At 42.2% G+C, this 24,346-nt stretch overlaps 1 protein-coding gene across 1 annotated transcript; it reads left to right on the plus strand.

The window, feature by feature from the left end:
- The first annotated feature begins 1,087 nt into the window (after nucleotides 1–1,087).
- Nucleotides 1,088–19,878, plus strand: ppef1 (protein phosphatase, EF-hand calcium binding domain 1). Its single transcript, XM_053617309.1, has 15 exons — nucleotides 1,088–2,416; nucleotides 5,133–5,260; nucleotides 5,631–5,691; nucleotides 8,673–8,842; nucleotides 8,972–9,086; nucleotides 9,810–9,856; nucleotides 11,063–11,229; nucleotides 11,337–11,373; nucleotides 11,451–11,600; nucleotides 14,019–14,315; nucleotides 14,479–14,664; nucleotides 14,945–15,087; nucleotides 17,948–18,317; nucleotides 18,961–19,045; nucleotides 19,514–19,878. Exons 1-15 carry the CDS (start codon nucleotides 2,362–2,364, stop codon nucleotides 19,711–19,713), a joined length of 2,211 nt encoding a protein of 736 aa, XP_053473284.1. The 5' UTR covers nucleotides 1,088–2,361; the 3' UTR covers nucleotides 19,714–19,878.
- Nucleotides 19,879–24,346: the final 4,468 nt, after the last annotated feature.

Here is a 24,346-nt window from a genome sequence, read left to right on the forward strand (position 1 = left end):
CAGTGTGGTGTTTATCCACCGAGATGCATCTGCATTTTAATATCTTTACACGGGTTTAATTCTCCTCGCGGTTGCAGACGCGCGCGCTTCTCTGTCAGGCGTCAGCTGTACACGCGCGCACGAGGCGCCCGCGCTTCCGTTTTCCTTCCCGCTCGCGCCTATAGCGTGCACCTCACACCGGAGACGGTATGTACTGCTTTTCAACCTGCTTCCGATTCACTCTGTCCGTCGTCGCGTTATATCCGAACGGAATGTCAAACCCAGGTCGTGCTGAGACCTCAGACCCCTCAGACCCCTCCGGTGGCGCTCCGCAGGGGGCGTCATGTTTGGACGTGTGGTTTGGAGGTGGACATCATCTGATGGACGATGTAGTGCACGCACTTGTTGCAGAGGGGATTTGGGGTCATTTGACATTCAGCCTGGCGCGCTCCAGAGCATCTCCAAAAAGCGTAACGGGGATGTAAAGTGTTTTCTGCTTCACCTTGTGTCTGTCTCTAGATTTGGACTAATTTAGTAGTTCTCTGGACTAATGGACTTTGTCTTTTCTCGTTTGTTTCATGTCCTGGAGATATGGACAGTCGATTTAAGACAGCTTTGAGGAAGATATCAAATGTTAATCACCTCCAAATCTCTTAAGAACACCAGTGTCCTGATTTCCCAGGGTGCTCTCTCAGCTATTCTCAGTGTAGAATGTTTCTGATACAAGACTCCAGTTAACACCTTAGTTTTAAAATATATAAATATAAAATAAATCTATATATATCTTCCTCTATCATTGTAGGGAGTTTTTAGTCACCACCGGCTTGCTCAGTCGGGATTAACCCATACACTTAAAATCTGTATCCTGTGTTTTATATATTTCTGTAAAGCTGCTTTGAGACGATGTCCACTGTAAAAAGTGCTATAGAAATCAAATTGAATTATTACTTTTATTGAGTGTAGTTTTCTTAACCTCCTAAATCAGCTGCATCGTGCAACAGTCCTAAAGTGTCCCCGACCCCAAAAAAAAACAAAAAAATCCCTAATTTCTATCATATTGGCCATCAACATTAAATATGGAACTTTTTTGTGTGAGTATACACTTTGGACATGCCCATCAGCCTACTATGCATGTCTTTGGACTGGGGGAGGAAACCCCCGCAGACCAGGGAGAATATGCGAACTCTGCAAACACAGGGCAGCGGTGGGAATCGAACCCGCGACCCTGGAGGTGTGAGGCGAACGTACAGTATATAAACTTACAATTTATACTCTTTATGTTAATTTAATATTCTTTATTTAAGTACATATGGATTAGTGATATTTGATGAATTCGCCATTGTGGTCTTTTTCATGGAATAAGGTCAACTGGATGTGTCCTTTAGCCACGCCCCCTCAGCGACCTCAGCTTTTTTTTTGTCAGTTTGCCCAGATGAACTAGTTCATCTAATGCAGATGTGCAGGCTCACCAAAACTGGGCGGCTGAAGATTGAAATTTCTCTCTATGTATTTTTTTTTTTCAATTCCGAACAATGTCACCGGGTCCTTTTTCCCAATCTTCGACTGTCCAGTTTTGGTACACTTGCTTTGAATGTTGCGTAGCCTTCACACTTGTACAGCACTATTGTTGATAAGCCCCTGCTTCTCCATGCTAACTCTCCTGCAAATGTGGTACTTCAGAAACATCTGCATGTCTGAAACCACACTATTAATTAAAGAGTGGAGGAAAAGTGTCCAGAAGTAGCTGAATCATGCAAACACCTAGCAGCATTCAGTCTCATAATTCCAGCGGTACGGGGCATGGGTTCTAACATGATAAACGATTGATGATCGATTACAATGTACTTGATTTAGGATGCTCCTAGGAACGGTTCCTTTTGCATTTCCTATTGTTTTTGGGTTTTTTTTTTTGCATATGGATCTTGTAGCTGATTCGCACTCTGTCCTTTGAAAAGCACTTACGGTACAGAATAAAGTCCATTATGAATCACATATCCATTTTTTTTTCCCCTCAACGGTGACAACGGCACACATGCTTTCATTTGCGTATTTTTATGTAGACCCTCTCATCTGGCGTATTATTAGAACACGTTTCCCTTTTAAATTCAATAAGAAAGGAATAAAACATGATGGGTGCGCTGTTCTAGAAAAGTAATCAGTGATGGGGTGATGTCACGCGGCTTTACCTCAGACTGATACGAAGTGCTGATACTGGAGATTCCTTCCAGAAAACGTCAACAACAAAAAAATTCAGCAGTGTTGTGGTGTAAGTATCGATGTATTCAACCGTATATCTATTCAAGACTGTTTTCCTGACTTCATTTTCCTAGGTCTGCGATCGCAAAGACGCATGATCAGACCGAAAACCTTCATGTTGCCATTATGGGTTGTGGCGCCTCAGTAGCCACTGAGAACCAAGGAGGGCCGTCGGAAATCGGTAAGCGGATGCTGTATTGTATATTGGGAAGTAACGATCAACTAGTCTTGCACAAGACCAGTTCCAAGATTAGTTCTTTTCTACCGCACGTCAATTAACAAGTCATATCTTTGCATATGTATTGTGTATATGTGTAGTAAATGTATTAAGATCTTTATTTGCCTTCATTGTTTTCCTCCTTCTAGTGCACTTGAAGCTCACTTTGTGCCATCGACTGAGAGTAGCTCAAGTGCACTATAATCAAACAGCGTTAGAACTTTTGAGTTCATTTCCTCCTCTTGCTCCTCACACAGATTTGATGGTCAAGCCGTCCAGCCCAGTACTGAGTAAGCACCTGGCCTTCATCATCTTTCTGTCTCTTAAATATTTAAAAATTAAATTAAATTAAATGGGGTGACTTTAGCACCAATGAATGCATCTGTCTCAACAGGAAAGGTTTATTTATATATTTACGGTAAGCGTATTTGAAGTGGAAATGGCTGAGATGAAGATGAAACCCAGTGAACTGGGTCGACACGGAAATGTTTTCATTTACTTTCTTTCATTCTTGCATGTATGATCTTTCCTGCATGTGGGCTCACGTATGTGGAAGAGGGCAGATAGCGCTGGCGTCACGTGTCTCCGAGGAAGCACGTTTTAGCCCTCACTCTCCTGGGTTGACCAAGACCAAATTAGGGAGAAAATGGGGGTTGGGGAAATGCAGTCAGTCTGACTAAAGATGTTCCAAATCTTGCTAGTGAAGTGGGATTTCATCACACAGTGAATCACAATCTGATCAATTTGTGATTGGACATAAGAATAAAGAATGTCCAGCTGTCAAAATGTCCATGATGCTTCTGCACTGCCGTTGGACTGAACATTTTAAATGAACGTTCTACTTTTTGAGGTAACCAGACTTGAAAATGCAAGAACTCCTGTTTTGTGGTTGAGATATGGACAAAAGGAAAATATATTTCATTTCAGGGAAAGCTATAGTTTTCAGAAATGCGGTACATATAGGAGAAAATACAGCGTGAAGGATTTTCCCAAGCTGCCACTCTCATGTTTAGGATAAGCATCATAATCATTAGAAGAGATCTGATTCACATAATGCAGCGGGTACTGCTTCAGCGCTACGTGCATATTAAAATTCAGGCCTCTGTGTTCATTCTTCGAGTCGATTTGATTTAATTGAATAAATGATAAACTCTAGTTTGAGTGGGCCCTTTGCTATGACCTTAAATGTCCAGGAGGCTGTTTGCATAGTCCAGTGGCCTTTGATAAGCAGCAGAACCTTCATTAACAAATTAAATACACCGATCAGCCATAACATTAAAGCCACTGAACTGAACGGTCAGTCTTTGATGGTGAAGTGTTGGAAGGCCAAGTGTAAGGATCTGAGCGACTTTGACTAGGGCCACGTTGTGATGGCGAGACGACTGGGTCAGAACATCTCCAAAAGGGCAGGTCTTGCTGGTGGCTAGTACCTACCAAAAGTGGCCCAAGGAAGGACAACCAGTGAACCGGCGACAGGGTCATGCGCACCCAAGGCTCACTGATGTGTGTGGGGAGTGAAGGTCCCATCCCACAGACGAGCTACTGTAGCACAGATTGTTGACAAAGTTCATGCAGGCTATGATAGAAAGATGTCAGAACACAGTGCATCACAATTTGTTGCATAGCCTCAGAGTTCAGAGTGCCCATGCTGACTCCTGTCCACTGCTGCAAGAGCCTACAATGGGCATGTGAGCATCAGACCTAGACCATGGGGCAGTGGAAGAAGGTGGCGGTCTGGTGAATCACGTTTTCTTTTACATGATGTGGATGACTGGGTGAGAGTACATCACTTACCTGGGGAAGAGATGGTGCCAGGATGCATTACAGGAAGAAGGCAGGCCGGCTGAGGCAGTGTGATCCTCTGGGCAATGTTCTGCTGGGCAATGTTCTGCTGGGTAATGTTCTGCTGGGTAATGTTCTGCTGGGTAATGTTCTGCTGGGCAACCTTGGGTGCTGGCATGCATGTGGATGTTACTTTTTGACCTACCACCTACCTAAACCTTGTTGCAGACCAAGTACACCTCTTCATAGCAACGGTATTCCCTAATGGAATTAAAATTAATATTAATTTATTGCAGCAAATATCTTGAAAGAATCAGTTCATTGAATGTACACCGGTGGAGGAAAACAACGAGCCCACCTTGACTTGCTCTGTTTGCCCATGTTGTTAATGAAGACTGCTCCAGCTCTTTCCCCCATGTTCTTTACCACTTCCTGCACTCTCAGCAACTCTTTCAGCACATCTTTAATTAGCAGCCATGATGCCAATCTCCAGAGGTTTTGCCTATTTTTAGCGGCACTACTGCACTCCAGCATGTTTGTAAAGATTTAAGTGTCCTTATGTTAACTGACACGTGTTGGGTTGCTTCTCTGAAAATAAGAACACCGTCTGTTTATATTAGTTCTGATATAAAGCTGCGCTAATGTTGTGGTAGGAAGTGCACTGTGAGTGGTTTGCTCTTTTATGTCGGTCCATTTTATTTAATGTGGTTTCCTGTCGAATTCGTAGTGTTTGAGGTTTGTAAGGTTTTATGGCTTGTGGTGTTTAACATTGTACACCACAAGTGCAATCCTTCATCGAGTTTAAATCGATTTCACGTGAATAGCGGGTGGAGGGAGATTAGAAATCCGATATTAGATGTAGAATCACTCGTGTTGTTTCCCGTATACGTATACGTAGCAATAAAAGCTGCCATACTGATCCAGCGCTGGTACCGGCGTTACATTGCCCGACTGGAGATCAGGAGACGGTACACTTGGAACATCTTCCAGTCCATAGAGTACGCCGGAGAACAGGACCAGTTACAGGTAACATCAAGACAAATAATCAAAATACGGTTTACACAACTGTTCATGTCTGATCTTCGTACCCTGTACCACATACAGCCACTCTAAATTTTTCAAAATTGGTCTCAGATTGTTTCCCAAGCCTATTGTCTATGGTTAGGGGTTAAATAGTCAAACAAAATCACAGTGTGTTAAATGTACGACCCAGTACCACAGTTTTCAGAGGTTCTATTAACAAGAGGACAGTTTTAGGTTGTGGCAGCTGCAGTGCTGTTACTGAAATGCATATAATACCAAACTAATAATAATACAGCTTATTTGTGATGATCTCTATGACTTGTGATTGTCGTGAATGGTGATTTCACAGACGCTCTATTCTATTTTCCTGAAGCTTTCCAGTTTCTTCAGCTTCATGTTGGATAACGTCACACAGCTCAGTGGGAACGAACCAGGTACTGTCACCTATACACTAAAATACACCTGTACGTTCATCTGATCTGCTGATTAAAGCAGTCATGTAGCACCAATTGAATTCTGAGTACGGGGTGAATGCGTTTCGCGAGCCGGTCGCTCAAATCGCTGGTGACGCACTCTGGCCACGTTTATAGGAACCTGTACCCCTGGTCGTTCATGCAGTCGGCCAATCACGTAGCAGCAGCACAATACAGACAGTAAAATCGGCTCAGGTTCCTGTTCTCGGCTCCTCCAAAGCCATTTTGAGAAAATGGATCGTGAACGTAATCCACCTCGTTCATGTTTATTACACCCTCTATTGTCTCTCACGTGCGCCTTCTCAGGCACCGCTGATGACGTTGCGTCACTGCTGATGATGTGTGAGTGAGTAAATTGGCCCCAAGGCATATGAAATCTACAGGGAAGTGTAACCACTTAACACGACGGTCACTGAAATCCACTCCAATCTCGCGTCATCAGATCCGCCTGTGTATTTTCCGTTGGTGGTAGTGCCGCTGGTCTTGGCACCAGAATAGTAAAAAGGAATCCACCTTAAGCCATTTGTTAACTGCAATGAATCATGTTACAATCTACATGTCAGCTTGAGCTGGTCCAACTAACATGCGAATGAGCCGAGTGCCTCGACAGACACCAGATTTCAGTCACATTTCAGGGAAATCACAGCCAGCAAATCTGCAGCAATTACAACATGGACTGGAATCGTTAAGGAAGCTTTACAGCCTCAGAAGCATTTTGCTTATACAGTACAGCTAACTTTTACCACATCTACAGCTGAATAAAATCAATAATGGCATGTAATCATTTCCATACGTGTCGAACTTTAAACAAATAAATAAATACATAGAAATTCTGTTTGCATCCTAACAGAGTGTTTGATGTTCTTTCATCCAGCAACTCCTCTTCCTCACATTTCAGCCCTTGGCTTTCTATCCTTTCATATCAAACGAGCAGATCCCCTTTTAACAGTCATGCACCTATCCTAATGGTTTAAAACCTTTACTATGGAGGGACACAGTTGCTTAGCAACACAAGGAGATACCACTTTGAGCTGTGCTGTTGTGCCAGAAATGCATCATGCAGACAATTAACCCAAGCTAATCCAAAACCAAGCCTTAAAGCCTTTCCAAACCGAGGACGCTAACTGAATTAGGCGATGTCCGTGCATCATAGAACTGACCGAAACAACGGCTGCCTGGAACCAGAACAATGAAAATGTTTGTGTGGACGTTTCTAGAGGAAGATGCAAAAGCAAGCCAGCTGTCATGGTTGGTGGTCTTTGCAATATATATATATATATATAATATATATGAGAGCGAGATAGAGAGAGAATTAATTAACATTTCTGGCAGATGTACGCAATGGCATGTATTTCCATGGCAGTTTTTATGAGCTTCAGAAAAAAAAGTTGACACATATTCACTTTAGGAACAAATAGATTTGGCCTCTCTCCAAATGTATATGATCTGTACATCAATTATGAAAAAACCCCAAAAAACGCATTTAGATGGCACATCACGCACGCACACACACACGTTCACACCTAGGGGCAGTATAGCATAGCTAGTCCAGAGAACCCAGAAGAAACACACGGAAATACCTTCAGTTTGTCTTTGTACATATTTGTCCTCCAGTCAGAGCTTTGGCTATTCACTCATTGGCTGAAGAATCTCTCTCTCAGACTAATTATGAGCGTGATAAGAGTTTAATAGGATCCGTATATAATTAGAATATAAACCATCCATACCTGAACACGCTTTTGCTTACATAAGCAGCAACCCTAGTAAACACTTGAGCAAGGTTATGAGCACTTCCTTTCCGTTCAGTGGAAACAGCTGTTCATGATGTCTGGCTCCCGTTTGAATAGATTCACGGACGAACAATCACACATTTCCATGTTCACAAAAGGCACAGTAGAGACAATGTTTACAAATCTCTGCGTATAATTAGCAGCCATTCAGACTGAAGTGTGTGTGTGTGTGTGTGTGTGTGTGTGTGTGTGTGTGTGTGTGTGTGTGTGTGTGTGTGTGAGTGATGGCAACGTTGCATCTCAGTCCATACTGGCTGTTGCTTTGAAAAAACAATATCCAATACCGTTCAAACACACAACAATAGATAAGGTTGTTATTTATATTAGCAGGGCTCACTGGTATAAATGAACGAGCAGGACGAAGGCGTCCTTCTCGTTCAAAGATGAAAATACAGCTCAGCCAGCCATATTGTCTTATTTGCTGTTAACAAATGACTTATTTTGGACTTTCATGGAATCAAGAGCAACACCAACACTCTAGCCCAGACTGTAGATCCGTACAGGCTATTGCTGACGGTCCATCCATCCGTCCATCTCAAAACTCGACGGCTTGTGCATTCTGAGATGCTTTTCTGCTCACTGTGATTGTAAAGAGTGCTTAATTTGAGTTACCGCAGCCTTCCTGTCCGCTTGAACCAGTCTGGCCCTTCATCTCTGACCTTTCTCATCAAAAAGACATTTCTTCCCACATCACTGGATGTGTTTTTTTTTTTTGTTTATTTGTTTATTGCACCATTCTGTGTAAATTCCATGGGGTTGTTGTCCATGAAAATCCCAGTTTCTGAGATACTCAAACCATTCCATCTGACACCAACTATGCTGCAGTTAAAGTCTCTGCGATATTTGAGATGGAACACCTTCCTGTTACACATACAAAGCAGTGTTTATTCCATTGGGTTAACACCTACAGCGTACTACTGTACCAAGTAGCGAGTCATAATAGCAAGTTACCTCTATGCCATGTGCTAGCTAGTTATTGCGGTTTGTGATATAGCTCATAACAGAGAATACATACCAGTTTCAGCTCTTTGTGTGCTGCTATATATCTTTATTTATGACTTGATCTTATCCATAGGCAGCTTAAAACATAACACGTAGTATTATCATTGACCATGGCGCTTTTTTTTGTTGTTGCTTTTTTCTACCGTCCAGATCTGATCTCTCACCTGCTGGATCCGGCGGTAGACCCTGTAACGGAGGAAGTCAGACAGTATAAGTACGAGCAGATCACGGTTCCCGAGTCATACAGCGGCCCTCGCCTCTCCTTCCCCCTGAATGTCACCGATACCAACACCCTGCTCAGCGCCTTCAAGGAGCAACAGGTACAACACATTGCAGCTTTAACCAAGTGACCCCCTGTGAAAGATCCTGCCCTAGGTTTTAAGAACCTGTTATTTAAATAATAAAAAAAATCATTAAATATCTTAACAAGTTGTATTTCTTCTCCCTAGATTCTCCATGCCAAATACGTGCTGCAGTTACTTCATGAGACGCAGAAGTTTCTACAGCAGATGCCAAACGTCATTTACCTGTCGTCGTCCTACGCCAAGGAAATCACAATCTGCGGTAAGGTTAAACCTTGCACGCATTCGAATGCGTGCCCCGTGCTTCCCGTTTAGTACTAATGAGTTCAAGCACAGTATGATTTCCTGCCAGTCGTATTTCCCATTTTGAACGCATGCACGAGCAAAGCGTCTCCCAAACGAAGTGTGTATTTATGTAGCACTTTACGAAGCACTTCTTTGCACCTCAATGGCCTTCTTTTCCGAGGAGCAGGCGCCTGAATGGCGCTTCAGATCAAACGAAGACGCGAGGCGCAGCTAATGGCAGGATTCCAACATGAAAATGTTGCATCTGATTTCTGTAAACACAAACCTTTTTTTTTTTTTTTTTTCTCTTCTTCATATTAAAGCCCGGACCGAAATGGTTCTTCAGATATGAATGAATTGTATTCAGATGCTAATAAGTGTTTTATTATGAGCAGTGATGGCTCTGCTGTTTCTGCAAAATCTACCGCTGTTTAGTTTCACAAACTTGCGATAGTATTCATAAACAGTATTTATCCGCTAATCAAATCTGAAAAATTTTATCAATACTGCTGATAACGTCCGCGTGACGAGTCAACTCAAACAGCCGAACGATGAAAAGGTTTTCCGGTCTTAATCCGTTTACGCATTTGTCTGAATTTTAGGGTGCACAAACTTTTAAGTGCCACTGTATTTTCAGCAAACCAGTCAGCCCTTAATATTATACATCTCTCCAGAACATCATCTTTTATATTCACTGCAGGTGACCTACATGGAAGACTAGATGATTTGCTCCTTATATTCTATAAGGTAATAATACATTCTCTCATCATAAATGCAATAGTTTTTAGTTTATGTTTTTTATTATTATTATTATAACCTTGTTCAAATTCAACAAATGAAATGTGTGTGTCTACAGTATATAATGTTATCTCCCTAATATTCATAATCCCATCGAGTTCCAGTCACCATAATGACACCTAGTCCTTAATGTGCAATTACTATTAGCACCCTCTACTGATCTGTGTGTAGACTTCTTTAAAATGATGCCAGCATGCATATAAATCCTGTATAATTCAGGAAGAATTGGAGGTTTTATTTAGTTGTGCTCATACACAAGACTGTAATTTCTGTAATTTTTCAAAGTAGCCATGCGAAGTAAGGGTTGTAAAAGGCTTTTGGCGATAGCGTTTTGATTGGTTATTTCAGGGTATGCTGGCCCTTGTGAATAAGCAGTAAGTGACTACAGCTCAGAAATCACATACTGCTTTTATCACAATAGAATCAACACCACAGCTCTGTAATTCACTGTAATTCCATATTTGGATCAAATCTATTCATGCATACCAACTGTACACCTGTACCAACATGATGGACCAGGCTGATTTTTTTACAGCAGAATGCTACTATAGAGGAATTATTTCTGTGAAAATTTCATCTTTGTATCTGGTCCCCCACCAGAGATATTCAACCAGAAAATGAGGGGAATTTGTTGTAAAAATGCACTTTCTCAGCCCCATAAATAAATAAAATATATCAGAGAAATCTCAGACCTGAAATGTTATGCATGCAGACCATACTTACCTAGGTAACCCCTAAAAAACTTAAGTCTGAGACCGGAGCCCTTCCCATTATAAACTGACCCTAAATATGCAACTGTGAGCAATCTTGAGCATTTGGACTTAAGTTCTAAGTCTAAGGAACATAAATGTGCAAAATGTTTACAGTATGTACATACCTCACGTACTTTTGTAATGTGCTCTAGAGATCCGTTTTGTTCCAAGGAGCTAGGCACATCCTGAGCCGAAATATTTAGGTTTCCGTAAACAGTTGTATAACCAAAATTTGTTCAGTGCCATGACACAACGATGGCCGTCATAGTCAAACAAAGTCAAATAAATTTTTCTTCAATTCAGTTGTCTGTATTAAAATTGGATTGGAGCATTCTCGGTATGTACTGGATGTCAGTATTGTTCCTCAAAACCTTATAATGTTCTGCCTTTTTTCCCCCCCTAGAATGGTCTGCCATCTGCTGAGAACCCCTACATATTCAACGGGGACTTTGTGGACCGTGGCAAGAAGTCCATGGAAATTATCATCATCCTATTTGCATTTCTGCTCCTCTACCCAGATCACATGCACCTCAACCGAGGCAACCATGAGGATCACATCATGAACCTGAGGTAGCACAGTGACCTCACTGCCTAGCTCGTGTTCATATTCACAATTATGTGCTGTTTTAAACAATCACAAGGAATACCTCAAGGACTTACTATTGCTCCTCTTTCAGATATGGCTTTACAAAAGAAGTAATGCAGAAGTACAAGGTAATATAATTTTTGCTACTCGGTGGTTGTTACTTGAGTTTCATACATGGCGTTAATTTCATTTGGATTTTCTGCAGACCCACGGGAGAGAAATCCTCCAGCTCCTTCAGGATGTGTTCAGCCTGCTCCCAATTGCTACCATAATTGACAACAAAGTCCTCATTGTTCACGGCGGCATCTCAGATGAAACCGACTTGGACTTTCTAAGCTCTGTCGAAAGACACAAGGTGAGTTTAAGTCCTCCTGTGTGAGTGTTTTATCCTCCTATAACAACAGATTCACCTCCTCAGCTACGAGGCAAGTCAGGCGTGTTTAAGAAAACAAGCATGGGGAGGAAAAAAAACATAAAATTCTCGTTTTATTTCTTTATTTTCAGTGTTATGGTGACTGGGATAAAAAAGGTAGATTTTTTTCACAACCCTGTAATGGATGACTCGTGGAAAAGGATGTTTAACGCATGAGATGACCCGAGCCCATGTGTCAGGTGATTACGCAGACTGAAACACCCCTACATATCATGTGCTTTTTGGCAGGTGATGGGTGTTTTTCAGCCGGTTTCAGTGATTAGTCCATATCTGTCAGTCAGTGCTTGGGAATTGTGTGTCTGAATATAGTGTTTTGTTCAATGAAGCACTTGTGACCTTCTCCAAGTGTCAAAAGGAGGCCTGCATGTCAGCTAAAGCATCTGGTGCAGAGCTCAGGCACAGTGCAGTAGATCGTTTAAAAGCCTCCTTTGACACCATCAGTACACGCGAGCTGGTAAAAACTCATTTTACTTCACATACGCTTCCGGACAATGCTGAAGCCAGAGTTGCTGTTGCTTGTTCTCAGCTTCCAGAGAGTTTAGACCTTGGTCGTGCAAACACGAATCCTGTGGTTTATAACCCATCAAAGATGAAGCCGTGTCTATTGTGGAAACCAGCTAGCCCGTAGGTTAACCACGAAGAGCAGTGCTATGGGGGGAAAAAAACACTGGCCCCTCATTACTTCAGAGTACTTCAAATCCTAGTCTGCTTTTAGCAATCTGGCTAATGAAGTACATCACAAACTCGCTAGTCTGCAGACAGTGGGAAATGGTTCAACATTCTCAGAGAACAAGAGAGTATTGGAGGAAAAATCCCTGCTTCAGTCTCAGTTTGATGTTTTTAGGAAGCATCCTGGTCCACACTCTATACCAGTACGTTGTGGTAATGGACTCATCTTTTCTTTGCCACAACCAAGAAAGAAGGAGCTTAGCCACAGACCCAGTAGTCAGGGGATTGCAGGACTCCAGAACTGAGCCAAAGTGGTAGGGAGACCCTCTCGCTGTAGATATGGGGAAATGGAAATCCACTCCAGCCAATGTATGCATACGTGCAAAATCCAGATTACTTCAAGTTCCATGTTGTAGAGCGACTACAGTAGATTCACAAGCCACCAGTCAGTGGACTGCGGGGGCTACAGAACTGATCCGAAGTGCCATGAGAGGCTTGCTTGGTGCAGATACAGGGAATCAAGAGAGACCTACTCTGACCTGTGTAAGCGTGTTGGCAGAATCCAACTTTGCAAGCTCAGTGGTGTAGAGCACGGTATGGTGAGCGAAAACCACTGGACCACGTTAGTGGTATGTATGCACAGGTCTGCGGTTTGTCAGATTAAGGGTGATGTGAAAAAACCCGAGGGGAGTGCAGAGGGAAACCGCAGTCTGTGAACGACTGAAAGGTGAGTGCCGCAGTGATGATAACAAGGCTAGCAAGGTAACCAATGAAGCCACCTAAGCTTCTAGCCACTCCAAAAAAAAAAAAACAATACAAGCCTGAAGATATGATAGGAGATTAGGAGATGATGGTCTGTTGCCCGATTTGGAGGATCTGCAGCTATGACTGAATTCTCAAACTGTTCTTCCGATAGCTCCAAGATACACAAAAGGTCCGGCACAGTACAGGGCAAGTACAATTAAAGGAACTGTGAAGTGAAAGTACGTTGTGTACTTACAGTAAGTTGTAGGCCTCTCTCATTTCATGACATTTCATGGCACATGCGTACACACTAAATGATGTCCCGGTGTTAAACCTCGCCCCCTGGTGGTTAGGAGGGATGAAATGGAACATTATCGAAATTATGACTGAGACTCCAGTTAATTAAGAAATGTATTTTAGCCTTGATAAGTTTACTGTGAACACACTTCCCGCTCTCTTCCTTTGTTAACACTTTTTATTCTTTGTTCCTTTACCTCTTCCACCACTACACAAAACCAGTTTCACCCGGGTGCAGACAGATAACGCCTCTGACCATGTCTTCCTGAATACCATTTGCTCGCATTCCTGTGACTTCCTGAACACCATATATGGAGTTGTTCCTTCCTTACATTGATATGCTTCTTGTATGCCCATCAGCCTAGCAAATCAGTAGTTAATCAGTAGTTAGCTGTCTCCGTTGTGTGTCGAGCACAATACATATACTCTGCCTTTCTCTGAATAAATCAGAGATCCTGCTGTTTGAATTTTGTGTGTCTGTGTCATTTGGCAACTCTCCCAAGTGCTTGGTGCGGGAAGTGAGTGGCAACAAAATAAATAAATAAATAAATAAATAAAACTTCCAGATTTGAGTGACATTTGATCCAAACATAATGTTTTCAGACACTCTGTTCTCTCTCCATGCTCAAGGTAAAGTCAGCTTTGCGGCTGCCCAAGTGCAGTCTGGATCACATGCGTGCCTGCAGTGCCAGCAATGGCAAGGGGAAGCGCAAGGGTAAGAGTCGCCTCACCTGGCAGAGCAGCAGCTCCTCTTCCTCCTCGTCCTCTTCTTCCTCCTCCTCATTGTGCTCACCCCGGGGATCGCGGCATGCTCCCCCATCCCCCAAACTCCCAAGCCCTGCTGACATACTGCAAGTTCCCTTCCTCGACTCTATAGTGTCCCTTGCTCTGCCTGAGGCACCCAGAGAAGAGCTGGAGTGGAAGCAGGTAAGAGGACAAAATGATTTCACAGACACAAATAAGGAAATTTCAGGAGCACAACAATAAAAAAAAAATGTCCCACCATTTAAAAAAGCAAAACCAGAAACAAGTACAAGACAGAAAATACTTGATTATGTTTATTATTCACATTTATGTTCGCGTGCTATAGATCGTGGACGTGTTGTGGAGTGACCCAAAGAGCCAGAACGGATGTAGTCCGAACTTGTTCCGTGGCGGAGGATGCTACTTCGGGCCTGATGTTACACGGCGGCTCCTGGAAAAGCACGGCATGTGCCTACTTATCCGATCACATGAGTGCAAGCAGGAGGGCTATGAGCTTTGCCATGATGGACAGGTCAGACACTTACCATACATGTAAAGGGTGGAATGATATGACGAATGCAGAGTACAAAGTGGTTTTGTGTATATTACAGCATGTATCTAGCATGACCTGTGGCAGCCATATTGGACACACAAGAAATCATATTATGATCCTGTTTATCTAACATTAATGCTGATGTATCAAACAAAACATATTTTAAGTAGACCTCTCAGAATTGTGTTTTCATTAGTTGGTACAAACCGTCCTGGACAATTGCGGGACTTTGTTTACTCGAATGTTTTTCTTTTTAAAGGTAATCACTATTTTCTCGGCATCTAACTACTACGAAGAGGGCAGTAATCGTGGTGCATACATTAAGCTGGGTCCAGATCTGATCCCACGGTTCTTCCAGTACCAAGTGAGCCGCAGCACCAGGAAGCTTACTCTGCAACAGAGGTATAATCACTAGTCTGGATGGGTGTGTACAACTAACCACTGTAGTACACTATATACATATCATTAGTAACCACTTAATCCTGGTCAGGGTCGCAGTAGACCCCAGGAACGAAGTACTTCTGGACACACTTTGGATAAGGGTGTCTACACGTCTGTGCTGTAAATGTGTACCATTTCGCCCCTTTATCTTATTGTTTTCTTGGAAAAGATGCAAGCATAGAGTACGTAACAGGCCTTGTACTGTCTAGCGACCCATAGCAAGCACCTTTCATTATCTCTGGAGTAGATCATATATATGTGAATACTGAGGCCTTCTCAAGGTATCACATCTTAACACACAGACACACAAGAACATAAAAAGCATCACATTGATGGAAAACAATGATTGAAAAATACTAATACTAAATAAAAAAGTAATGTTCTACACTCCCTGGTGCTAGGTTTTGCACTGATGCATCCAGGCATCAGTTCAGTTTTTTTTTTTTTTCTGGTATCATAAAAGCACTCAATCATCACACCATCAAATGAATGTAGGTTATAAATAGATTTGAGGCAACGAAGATCATAGCATGTCTTCATACCATCTTCTCTAGGCTGTCAGTGTCAGCTGGAGCAAGCACTTAACTGATCAATCAGCGTTCCTCTTCTGTGTCTAAGTTCTGAGAGGTCATAGTTGAACTTCGTTATCAGAATCACTGGAATCCATGGATCGTGGATTTCATGATGATCCAGCTCTGACCCGGTGTAATGTTCCATCCCAGACAGCAGGTGGCCACGTTGTTCCATTTTTGCAGTTTACCTGAGCCTTTGGAAGGCAGCGTTGTTCAGCTGCTTTCTGGTGGGAGGTGTCCACTTCAACATAAAGTGGTGCGCTCACCAGTGCAAGGTTCTCTGCATATGCATCATGCTGAGGCGTGAGCCATTTAACCCTTTCGCTCTATAACATTTGCATCTGTATAGAGGTCTTTCTTAACATTTTCCCTCAAAGCTTTCTCAGAATTAAAGACTTTGTAGATCATTGTAGATCTTTCATTTTTCTGTCCTTCTCAGTTTTAGTTTGAAGCTCTTTACATCAGCGAATATACAGCAGGACCACCAGTGCTCTCTGACAGTTCTTGTTTTCTGGTAGGATTTTCTGATCTCTGTTACAAGACACAAAGACTTGTCTGAACCTCTGAATAAGTTCCATCTTGGTCTTGGCTGATTTAGCTGTAGATCTAATAATTTCATGAAGTTCATTTCCCATATCAACATTGCTGATCACTTCAGCAGGATTTTCATCTGCTGTGGCACACAGCGTCAGTGGAAATCCTCCTTCGGCCAGCGTCATTCTAGCTTAAGATTTCTCCTGCATGTAGTTTAACATCCACCCAGACATTGTGTGCAATCTTTTCTTGAGTTTACTTTGTTTCATTTGGCCTAAGGGCTTTGAAGTGTTCCACAGCAGGGAAAAGGACAGGTGTCTTACCTCCATTATGTGAACGCTTTGTTGTTTCCCGTTTAAAAATAGCATTCACATCATCTCAGTCATATCCTGCAGACTAGATTTCACAATAATGGGGGAAAAAAAAACAGAGCAAGAAACAAGACAGGAGATCACAGGAACTGTCTATAACCTCTGGCACAGATCTGGGGAATGCCCTGAAGAATACAGTAGCTGCCATCATTTAACTCGAGCTGAATCCCAATAAAACTTTGAAATTGGTGGTAACACACAGGCCAAATTCCCTTAGTCATTCATAACAATGGGTAAGAGCGAGGAATATAGCTGTGATGTGCGGCAAAAGGTTGTTGAGCTTCACACAATGGGAAGTGTCTATAAGAAAATAGCACAAGCATTGAAAATGCCCATTTCCACCATCAGGGCAATAATTAAGAAGTTCCAGTCGACTGGAAATGTTATGAATCGACCTGGAATTGGACGCCTGTCTATATCGTCTCAACGCACTGTGAAGAGGACGGTTCGAGTGGACAAAACATCTCCAAGGATCACAGCTGGAGAACTGCAGAAGTTAGTTGTGTCTTGAGGTCAGAAAGTCTCCAAAACTACAATCTGAAGTCACCTCCATCACCACAAGCTGTTTGGAAGGGTTTCAAGAAAAAAGCCTCTACTCTCATCCAAAAACAAACTCAAGCGTCTTCAGTGTGCAGACACTACTGGAACTTCAAATGGGATCGGGTTCTATGGTCAGATGAAACCAGAATAGAGCTTTTTGGTAATAAACACCAGAGGTGGTTTTGGAGCACACAGAGAGGTAGCCATATGGAAAAGTCCCTCATGTCCACGGTTAAATATGGAGGTGGATCTTTAATGTTTTGTGGCTGTTTTTCTGCCAGAGGACCTGGACATTTTGTTAGGATACATGGCATCATGGACTCCATCAAATATCAACAGATATTAAATGAAAACCTGACTGCCTCGGCCAGAAAGCTTCAAATGGGCCGTGGTTGGATCTTCCAGCAGGACAATGATCCAAAACATACATCAAAATCAACACACAAATGGTTTACTTGAACATATCTCTTGTCACAGCTGGGGCTATTCCCAAAGTGCCATCCTACTTGCCCATTTTCTAGATTTTGCATTGTGTGGGTGAGTAGTTTTTAGATTCTGCTGGGTCAGGGGGCCCTAAACAACTTGTACCGCTTTTAGCCAAAAATGGCCCTGGCCCTTGGTCTGCACACTTGTGTAACTGAGACATTACAGTTTTTAATACATTTACAAAACTTTGTAAAAACTCATTCACGTGTTTTAATTATGAACAATGGATGCATTTTAGAATAGCGAAATGTGCTACAGTGCCCAACAGTGCCAGTTCCAGGTGTGGATATTTCTATTCTGAATGTGTGTTCATTTTAGAGTCAGTGTGGCTGAAAGCTCAGCTCTAAAGGCTCTGCAGGAGAAGCTGTTCGCCCGTCGCTCTGAACTCATGGCTGCCTTTCAGCAGCATGATCTCTACAACACAGGTAAGATAACTCAAATGAATGATCTACTTGCAAATATCACTGCACATTCTTTCTCTATCCTACTCTTTCCCTTTTCATTTCGTTCTTGCTCTTTCACAGGCAGGATCTCCACCAATGAATGGGCTCAAGTAGTGGAATCAGTGCTGAGGCTGGATCTTCCATGGCGTACTTTGAGACCACGTCTTGTGCGCCTGGCCTCTGATGGGAACGTAGAATACGAGTCATGCTTTGAAAACATTAGTCCGGGGCAACCTATGCCGCAGGTTTTACATCTCGTCACATCATCTGTTTTGTTCAAGCAAAAAATAAAAATGACTTGCTTCATAAATATATTTTCAAATGATATGAATATATCGCATATTATGGTCAGGTAAGACAAATAAGAAGAGTGTTTAAAACATTTTCCTAGTGTGCAGAGAATAAAGACAGGATGTTTTTCAGACTAGTTTCCGGAAGCATCATAGTACATAATCAGCGTTGGTTAAAGTAGTAAATGACCTACTGCTCGCATCAGATTGTGGATATGTTTTATGGCTGAAGTCATAAATGGCCTAGTGTTTTATGTTTATGCAAGCAGCAGGTCATTTATATCATTAGCCACTTCGTCATGCAGTAGGATGTGCCTGATCCTTAGTGTCCAAACCACTTCAATCATTAATATTTAATGGTCTGACCTCACCTTGAGACATTGTGGTGGTGTGAAGAGCATGTGTACTTTGGTGAACCTCCTGTTTCAAGTTGATACCTGGGCACAGATACTTCCTCTGTAACTTTGTAATTGGGACTCATGCAACATGTCAGACTTTAGGTTGTGATTTAAGTTTCTTATGTGTGCACTTTCATGGTTGAGTCATGAACAGAACTGATGGTTATTGTCTTTTTTCACATTTATTTTACAACTTAAAGGTAGCACCAAACTTAGCAGAAACACTGTACAGGTACCGAACTGACCTTGAGATCATCTTCAACATCATCGACAAGGACCATTCGGGTAAGTGTTAGCTTTATATTGATGACGATGGACTGGGAAATTGATAAAAGCACGATGAATGATGCATTGAATGGCTTCAAAAAGTATTGGTAGCATTGATTTCCTGACTGGTCTGTAACTACTACATATTTATTTGTTGGATTGCCGTCCAAAGAGGTATTTAACCAGTGAAAATAAGCATATTTGTTCGTGACTGCCATCTGTTTACCTCACGTGACCTGCCGTTGTACTTCGTCCACAATTTACAACTCAAATTGACACGTTTCCTTTTATTTTTTGGTAGTTTTTTTTCCTATAACTTAGCATCACATAGCATAATTGCCATATTAAACTCAACATTTTTCGGCCTGGTTCACTCCCCTCACCATAACACATGCTATAGTAGGGATGGGATTTGTCGTGTTGTTTATAGGTTTTATTTGAATTTGTCGTGTGTTGTTTATAGGTTTTAAACCTCGCTTTTCGCAGGTCAGATTTCCATCGAGGAGTTCCGCCAAACATGGAACCTGTTCAGTTCTCACTTGGGTGTGGATGTGGACGACCGAGCCATTGACGACATGGCACGCAGCATCGATTTCAACAAGGACGGCAGCATCGACTTCAACGAGTTCCTCGAGGCCTTCCGGGTCGTCCATAAGCTGGACGTGAAGGAGCAGCAGCAAGGCTGACACACCTATTCACATAAGACAAGAAAATATTAATGCAATGTTAATCAATAGCGCAGATAATGATTGATACGAAATGAATGGATAGGAACGTCTGCATTCCCATTCATTTGAATTTAATGGCAGAGGATTATAATAATTGCACTTCATTGAAAATTGGACTGAAAAACGCGGTCTTATATATGCATAGTCGGTAAGCATTGATATGTCTGCTTATTTAGGTTTGAGTTTATTCTCTTTATATTTACAGTATAATCTAGTTGAAAATACAGATGTGAAACAAGCCATAGCGCAGCACTGTGCTGCTACTTGATACAACGATGAAATGATGGATAATTCGTGGATATCGATGGAGGAATTATACTTGTATATGTATATCTGTTGTACTACGGACTGCCAACAACATATTAAGGTCATTGTGTCGCGTTCAAACCTGATTTTAAACTAATGCTAAGATCTGTACACATAAAACTTAAACAAGGCATGAAACGGACTCGTGTACGAAGGTGTAGTTTGTCTATTACGGCTGCGTATCTTTTCCTTCCGAGAAAATACATTCTCGATACCTGAAGAATAATTTGATGTATGCGAGATTTAAGGCAGCCCATAAATCAGTGCAATTATACAAGAGCTGATCATTTGATCATTTGAGACGATGTGATTCAGTGTCGTCGTTAGATGTGTCAAGTTCAGCTGAACTTTGCCTGGATCGGACCGTTTCCTCTCAAATTGTGCCGGGACTGGCTGTAGCCGTATGTCATTTTGGTGTAAAAACTACTTAATAAAAACATTTCTATTCAAATTTTTAAAATGATCTTTAAGCTTTGTGCACTGTTTTACACATTTAACTCGGCTGGGAGAGAACAGCACCATAGTAAGAACATTTTATCAAATAAATTGCAGGTTTCCGTGATGTACTAAGTTGTATTTATTTATTTATTTGTTTACTTACTTACGTCGGCTGCCTATGACGTTTCATATCGACTGCAAAGTTTTGCTAATAATGTCCAGTGAGGGGATCTCCTGTGCACAGCCGTCTTCAAGTCATTCCACAGGTCTTTGATAGGATTTCGATCTGGTCTCTGATTGGGCCATTCGAACATGTCAATTGTCTTGTTCTGAAGCCATTCTTTTGTTAACTTGGATTTGTTCCGTGGCTCGTTATCGTGCTGGAAAGTGAAAATTTTCTTCATGTTCAGCTGTCGAACAGAGGCCTGCAGGACTTGGGGCAAAGTAGATTCGTACTGGTATCCATGCTTCCCTCTATCTTGATAGAGTCCCATCTGAAGAGAAGCAGCCACATAGCATGATGCTGCCACCACCATGCTTCACCATACTGCAGGTCTGGTGTTCTTTGGGTGATGAGCTGTCTTGCCTCTGCACCAAACATATATTTTATAATTATACTCAAAACTACCTCATCAGTGAGAATGGGCTTCTGTCTAGCCTCCCTACAATACAGCCCAGACATGTGAGAGATCATCACATGCAGGAAGTGACCAGTACAGTACTTGCCAGATATTCCAGAAGCTCCTTTAATATTGATGGTGTCTTGTAATGTAATGTTAAAGCAGCTTCCCTGGTAAGTTTTCTTCTTGTCCTTTTGTCAATTTTGGAGAGAAGTCCTGTTCTTGGTCATGTAACTGTTTCTACGCCTCTCCTGATCGATACCTTCAGACAATGGGACCCTGAACATGCTTTGTAAGCTCTTCATGGACCAACGCTTTAGCAGTCAGATGAAACCGAGATGATGTCAAGAAAATCCTACAGAAACAGCTGCTATTTATTCGGTGGTAATCAGAATCATATCATTGATGACAGGTCTGTGCTAATTACTTTTGAACATGCATTTGAATGGGATCGGTTAATTCTGAGAAGTGTCACATTCCCTATTCCTAAAGCTTGTGCAGTGGAGGCTTCTTAAAGTTCTCGAATGGAGAAATGCTTCTAATTGGGAAGGTAATTTAGCTTTAAGGAAAAAAAACAAAACAAAAACCACTCTTTTTTTTTTTTTTGCTACAGGTATGGCAAGGTTTTTCTGCACCCCGCCCCCCCCCCCCCCATAAGTGTGTTTGAGAAGCACATGGTGCCTCGGTTTGACCTGTTTAACTGCTTGTGTGTCCAGGAGTCAGCTTTTGAATGAACAAGCAATTCACATTCCACAACAGAGAAAACGGTCATGTTTAACCCTGCGTAACACGGTGCTAATAGCTACTGCTTACACCTACTTATAAACTTTTTGTGAGTAGTAAAGGGACTTTTTCTTTCCCCCAAGCATGTTCTGGTTCGACCATCAAAAGAGTCCTCTGAGAATCCATGCTGTTCTCCATCAAACATTACTAAAATAAAATCCCAGATGCTCAATGGAGGCCAAGATTTCCTGGTATAACAAGTTTGTTTGTTTTTTTTTAGTCTTCTGTAGGAACATTTTTAACCTTTGTGTATTGTTTAGTCCATGAAAACAACTTGGCTGTGAGATATTAGGTGCATTTTATTAAATAAAATGTTAAAAGGAAAGTAGTAGTACTAAGAACACCAAAGTGTATAGTGGTGCAATTTATTTATTTTTTTTTGCCAAAAACAACCTGTGACTATTCTACTGGTTTTAAAGGATACTCATTTTAGGAACGTCCATCCTGCACTGTTTTCTTTCTGTAGCAAGAGGTGTGTCTATGAAGTCTGAAGCTGATGTGTTACTTTGTCTTGTGCCCTCCTCCCGTATGCTGCCATTCCATCCCTGCTAGCTACACGGCATTCCTCCTGTTTGTCTGAAAGCCAGGAATACTGGAACACCACAGTGGATATCTATGGAGGTTCTTGGAGCGACACTGTTGCCTGCATTGCTTACTCTGAATTGGGCCTTTGCTTCAGGTATGAGGGGTTTGTTGGATCAGAATAAACTATGCATGATATTATTTCCACGTGTAGTAAATCAGTGCAAATGCACCAATAATGCTTTGGGAATGGGTTTCCTTTCTGCAACCTAGTTGTATCTTTTCAGGTGTTGCTGCCAGCACGTGCAGTAGCTTCAGGCATCTTGAGAATGGCCGCACGTTTTTCCGTTATGGCGGACTGTACGTCACTTTCAGCTGTAACCCAGGCTTCAGGATGCACGGACACCACACCAGCAGCTGTGTGTCTGGCCAGTGGGCTAGACATCCACCACTGTGCGCAGGTCAGTCATTACAGCCTGTGGATTATTTACGCAGAAAACCTTTTACGCATACGGAAATGTAAGCATGCTGTATGAGTTCATGCTTTTGTTAGAGATTCCAGTGGAAAATGTAGTACGGTGTGAACCTTGGGCTGAGTGTAGTGTTGTGTGTGTGTGTGTGTGTGTGTACAGAACTGTAAGTGTAGAGTGTGTATCGACTGCGCTTCATCTTATTGTCCAGTCCAAGGATGACTCGTCCCATTGATGGCTGGTCGTGATATTAAATGAGAGGCTACAATCTAATATCCATCACTGACAGTGAAACTGTTATGGCTGAGCAGTGCATTATATCGCAAGTAATATATATGGGCGCATGGTGGTTTAGTGGTTTGCCTCACACTGCCAGGGTCGGGGGTTCGATTCCCACCACTGCCCTGTGTGCGGAGTTTGCATGTTCTCCCCGTGCTGTGGGGGTTTCCTCCGGGTACTCCGGTTTCCTCCCCCAGTCCAAAGACATGCATGGTAGGCTGATTGGCGTGTCTAAAGTGTCCGTAGTGTATGAATGTGAATGTGATGGATTGGCACCCTGTCCGGGGTGTACGGTGCCCGATGCTCCCTGGGATAGGCTCCAGGTTCCCCGTGACCCTGTAGGATAAGCGCTATAGAAGTAATATTTATTTAATAATATAATAAATAATTAGTGTGTGTGTCAACAATCTAATGTGAATGCCATAAATGAATTCTATATTGTATATGTACAGTATTTAATGCTAAGGTGTGTTAGTTTGTCAGGGATATAGTATGTTTTGTCTGAGGGGGTTCTCTGTGACATCTATGGGATGGCTTGTTGTTGTGATGTGGTGTGTTTTGTTGGTGGCTTCACTGTTGGATGCTCTATCCATGCCTTTTATGTGCATGTGCCTTGTTTAGTTTGCTAGACAGCTTACTTGTTTTGTCTGGTGCCTGTACACCCCAGCTCCAGGATGCCCTAGTCCCGGCAAGCTCCTGCATGGCACCACATTGATGTCTCTTGATGGTTCTCTGGTCCAATTCACTTGCAACACTGGGTTTAGGCTCTTCGGTTCTCCATTGCTCTACTGCAAAGGCAAGAGCTGGAATGGCAGCACTCCTGTGTGTAAAGGTAAGTGATCTTATCAAGACAGACTACATATAGTCAAGGCAATGCAAGCAATTAATCCAGGTAGATGACATGTCCATATTTCTAATACGCCGATTATTCTTATAGATTCTTCCCAAGCATTGTTAGATGGATGCATTAACTCTAGGGTCATATTTCTTGATGTTAATAATACTGCTAGGAAATACAACAAGGCAACACAGTATGACTCCCAGTAAAGTCTCTCGGCACGCTTCAAGTCATTTTTCAATTCACACCATCATTTCTGATTTCAGAGTTAGACTTCATGAACATGTTCCAGCAGAAGCAAACATCATTGTACAAACCTAGTATGGAGTTCAACC

The sequence above is a fragment of the Ictalurus furcatus genome, chromosome 27, assembly GCF_023375685.1.
Source record: "Ictalurus furcatus strain D&B chromosome 27, Billie_1.0, whole genome shotgun sequence".
NCBI lineage: Eukaryota > Metazoa > Chordata > Actinopteri > Siluriformes > Ictaluridae > Ictalurus > Ictalurus furcatus.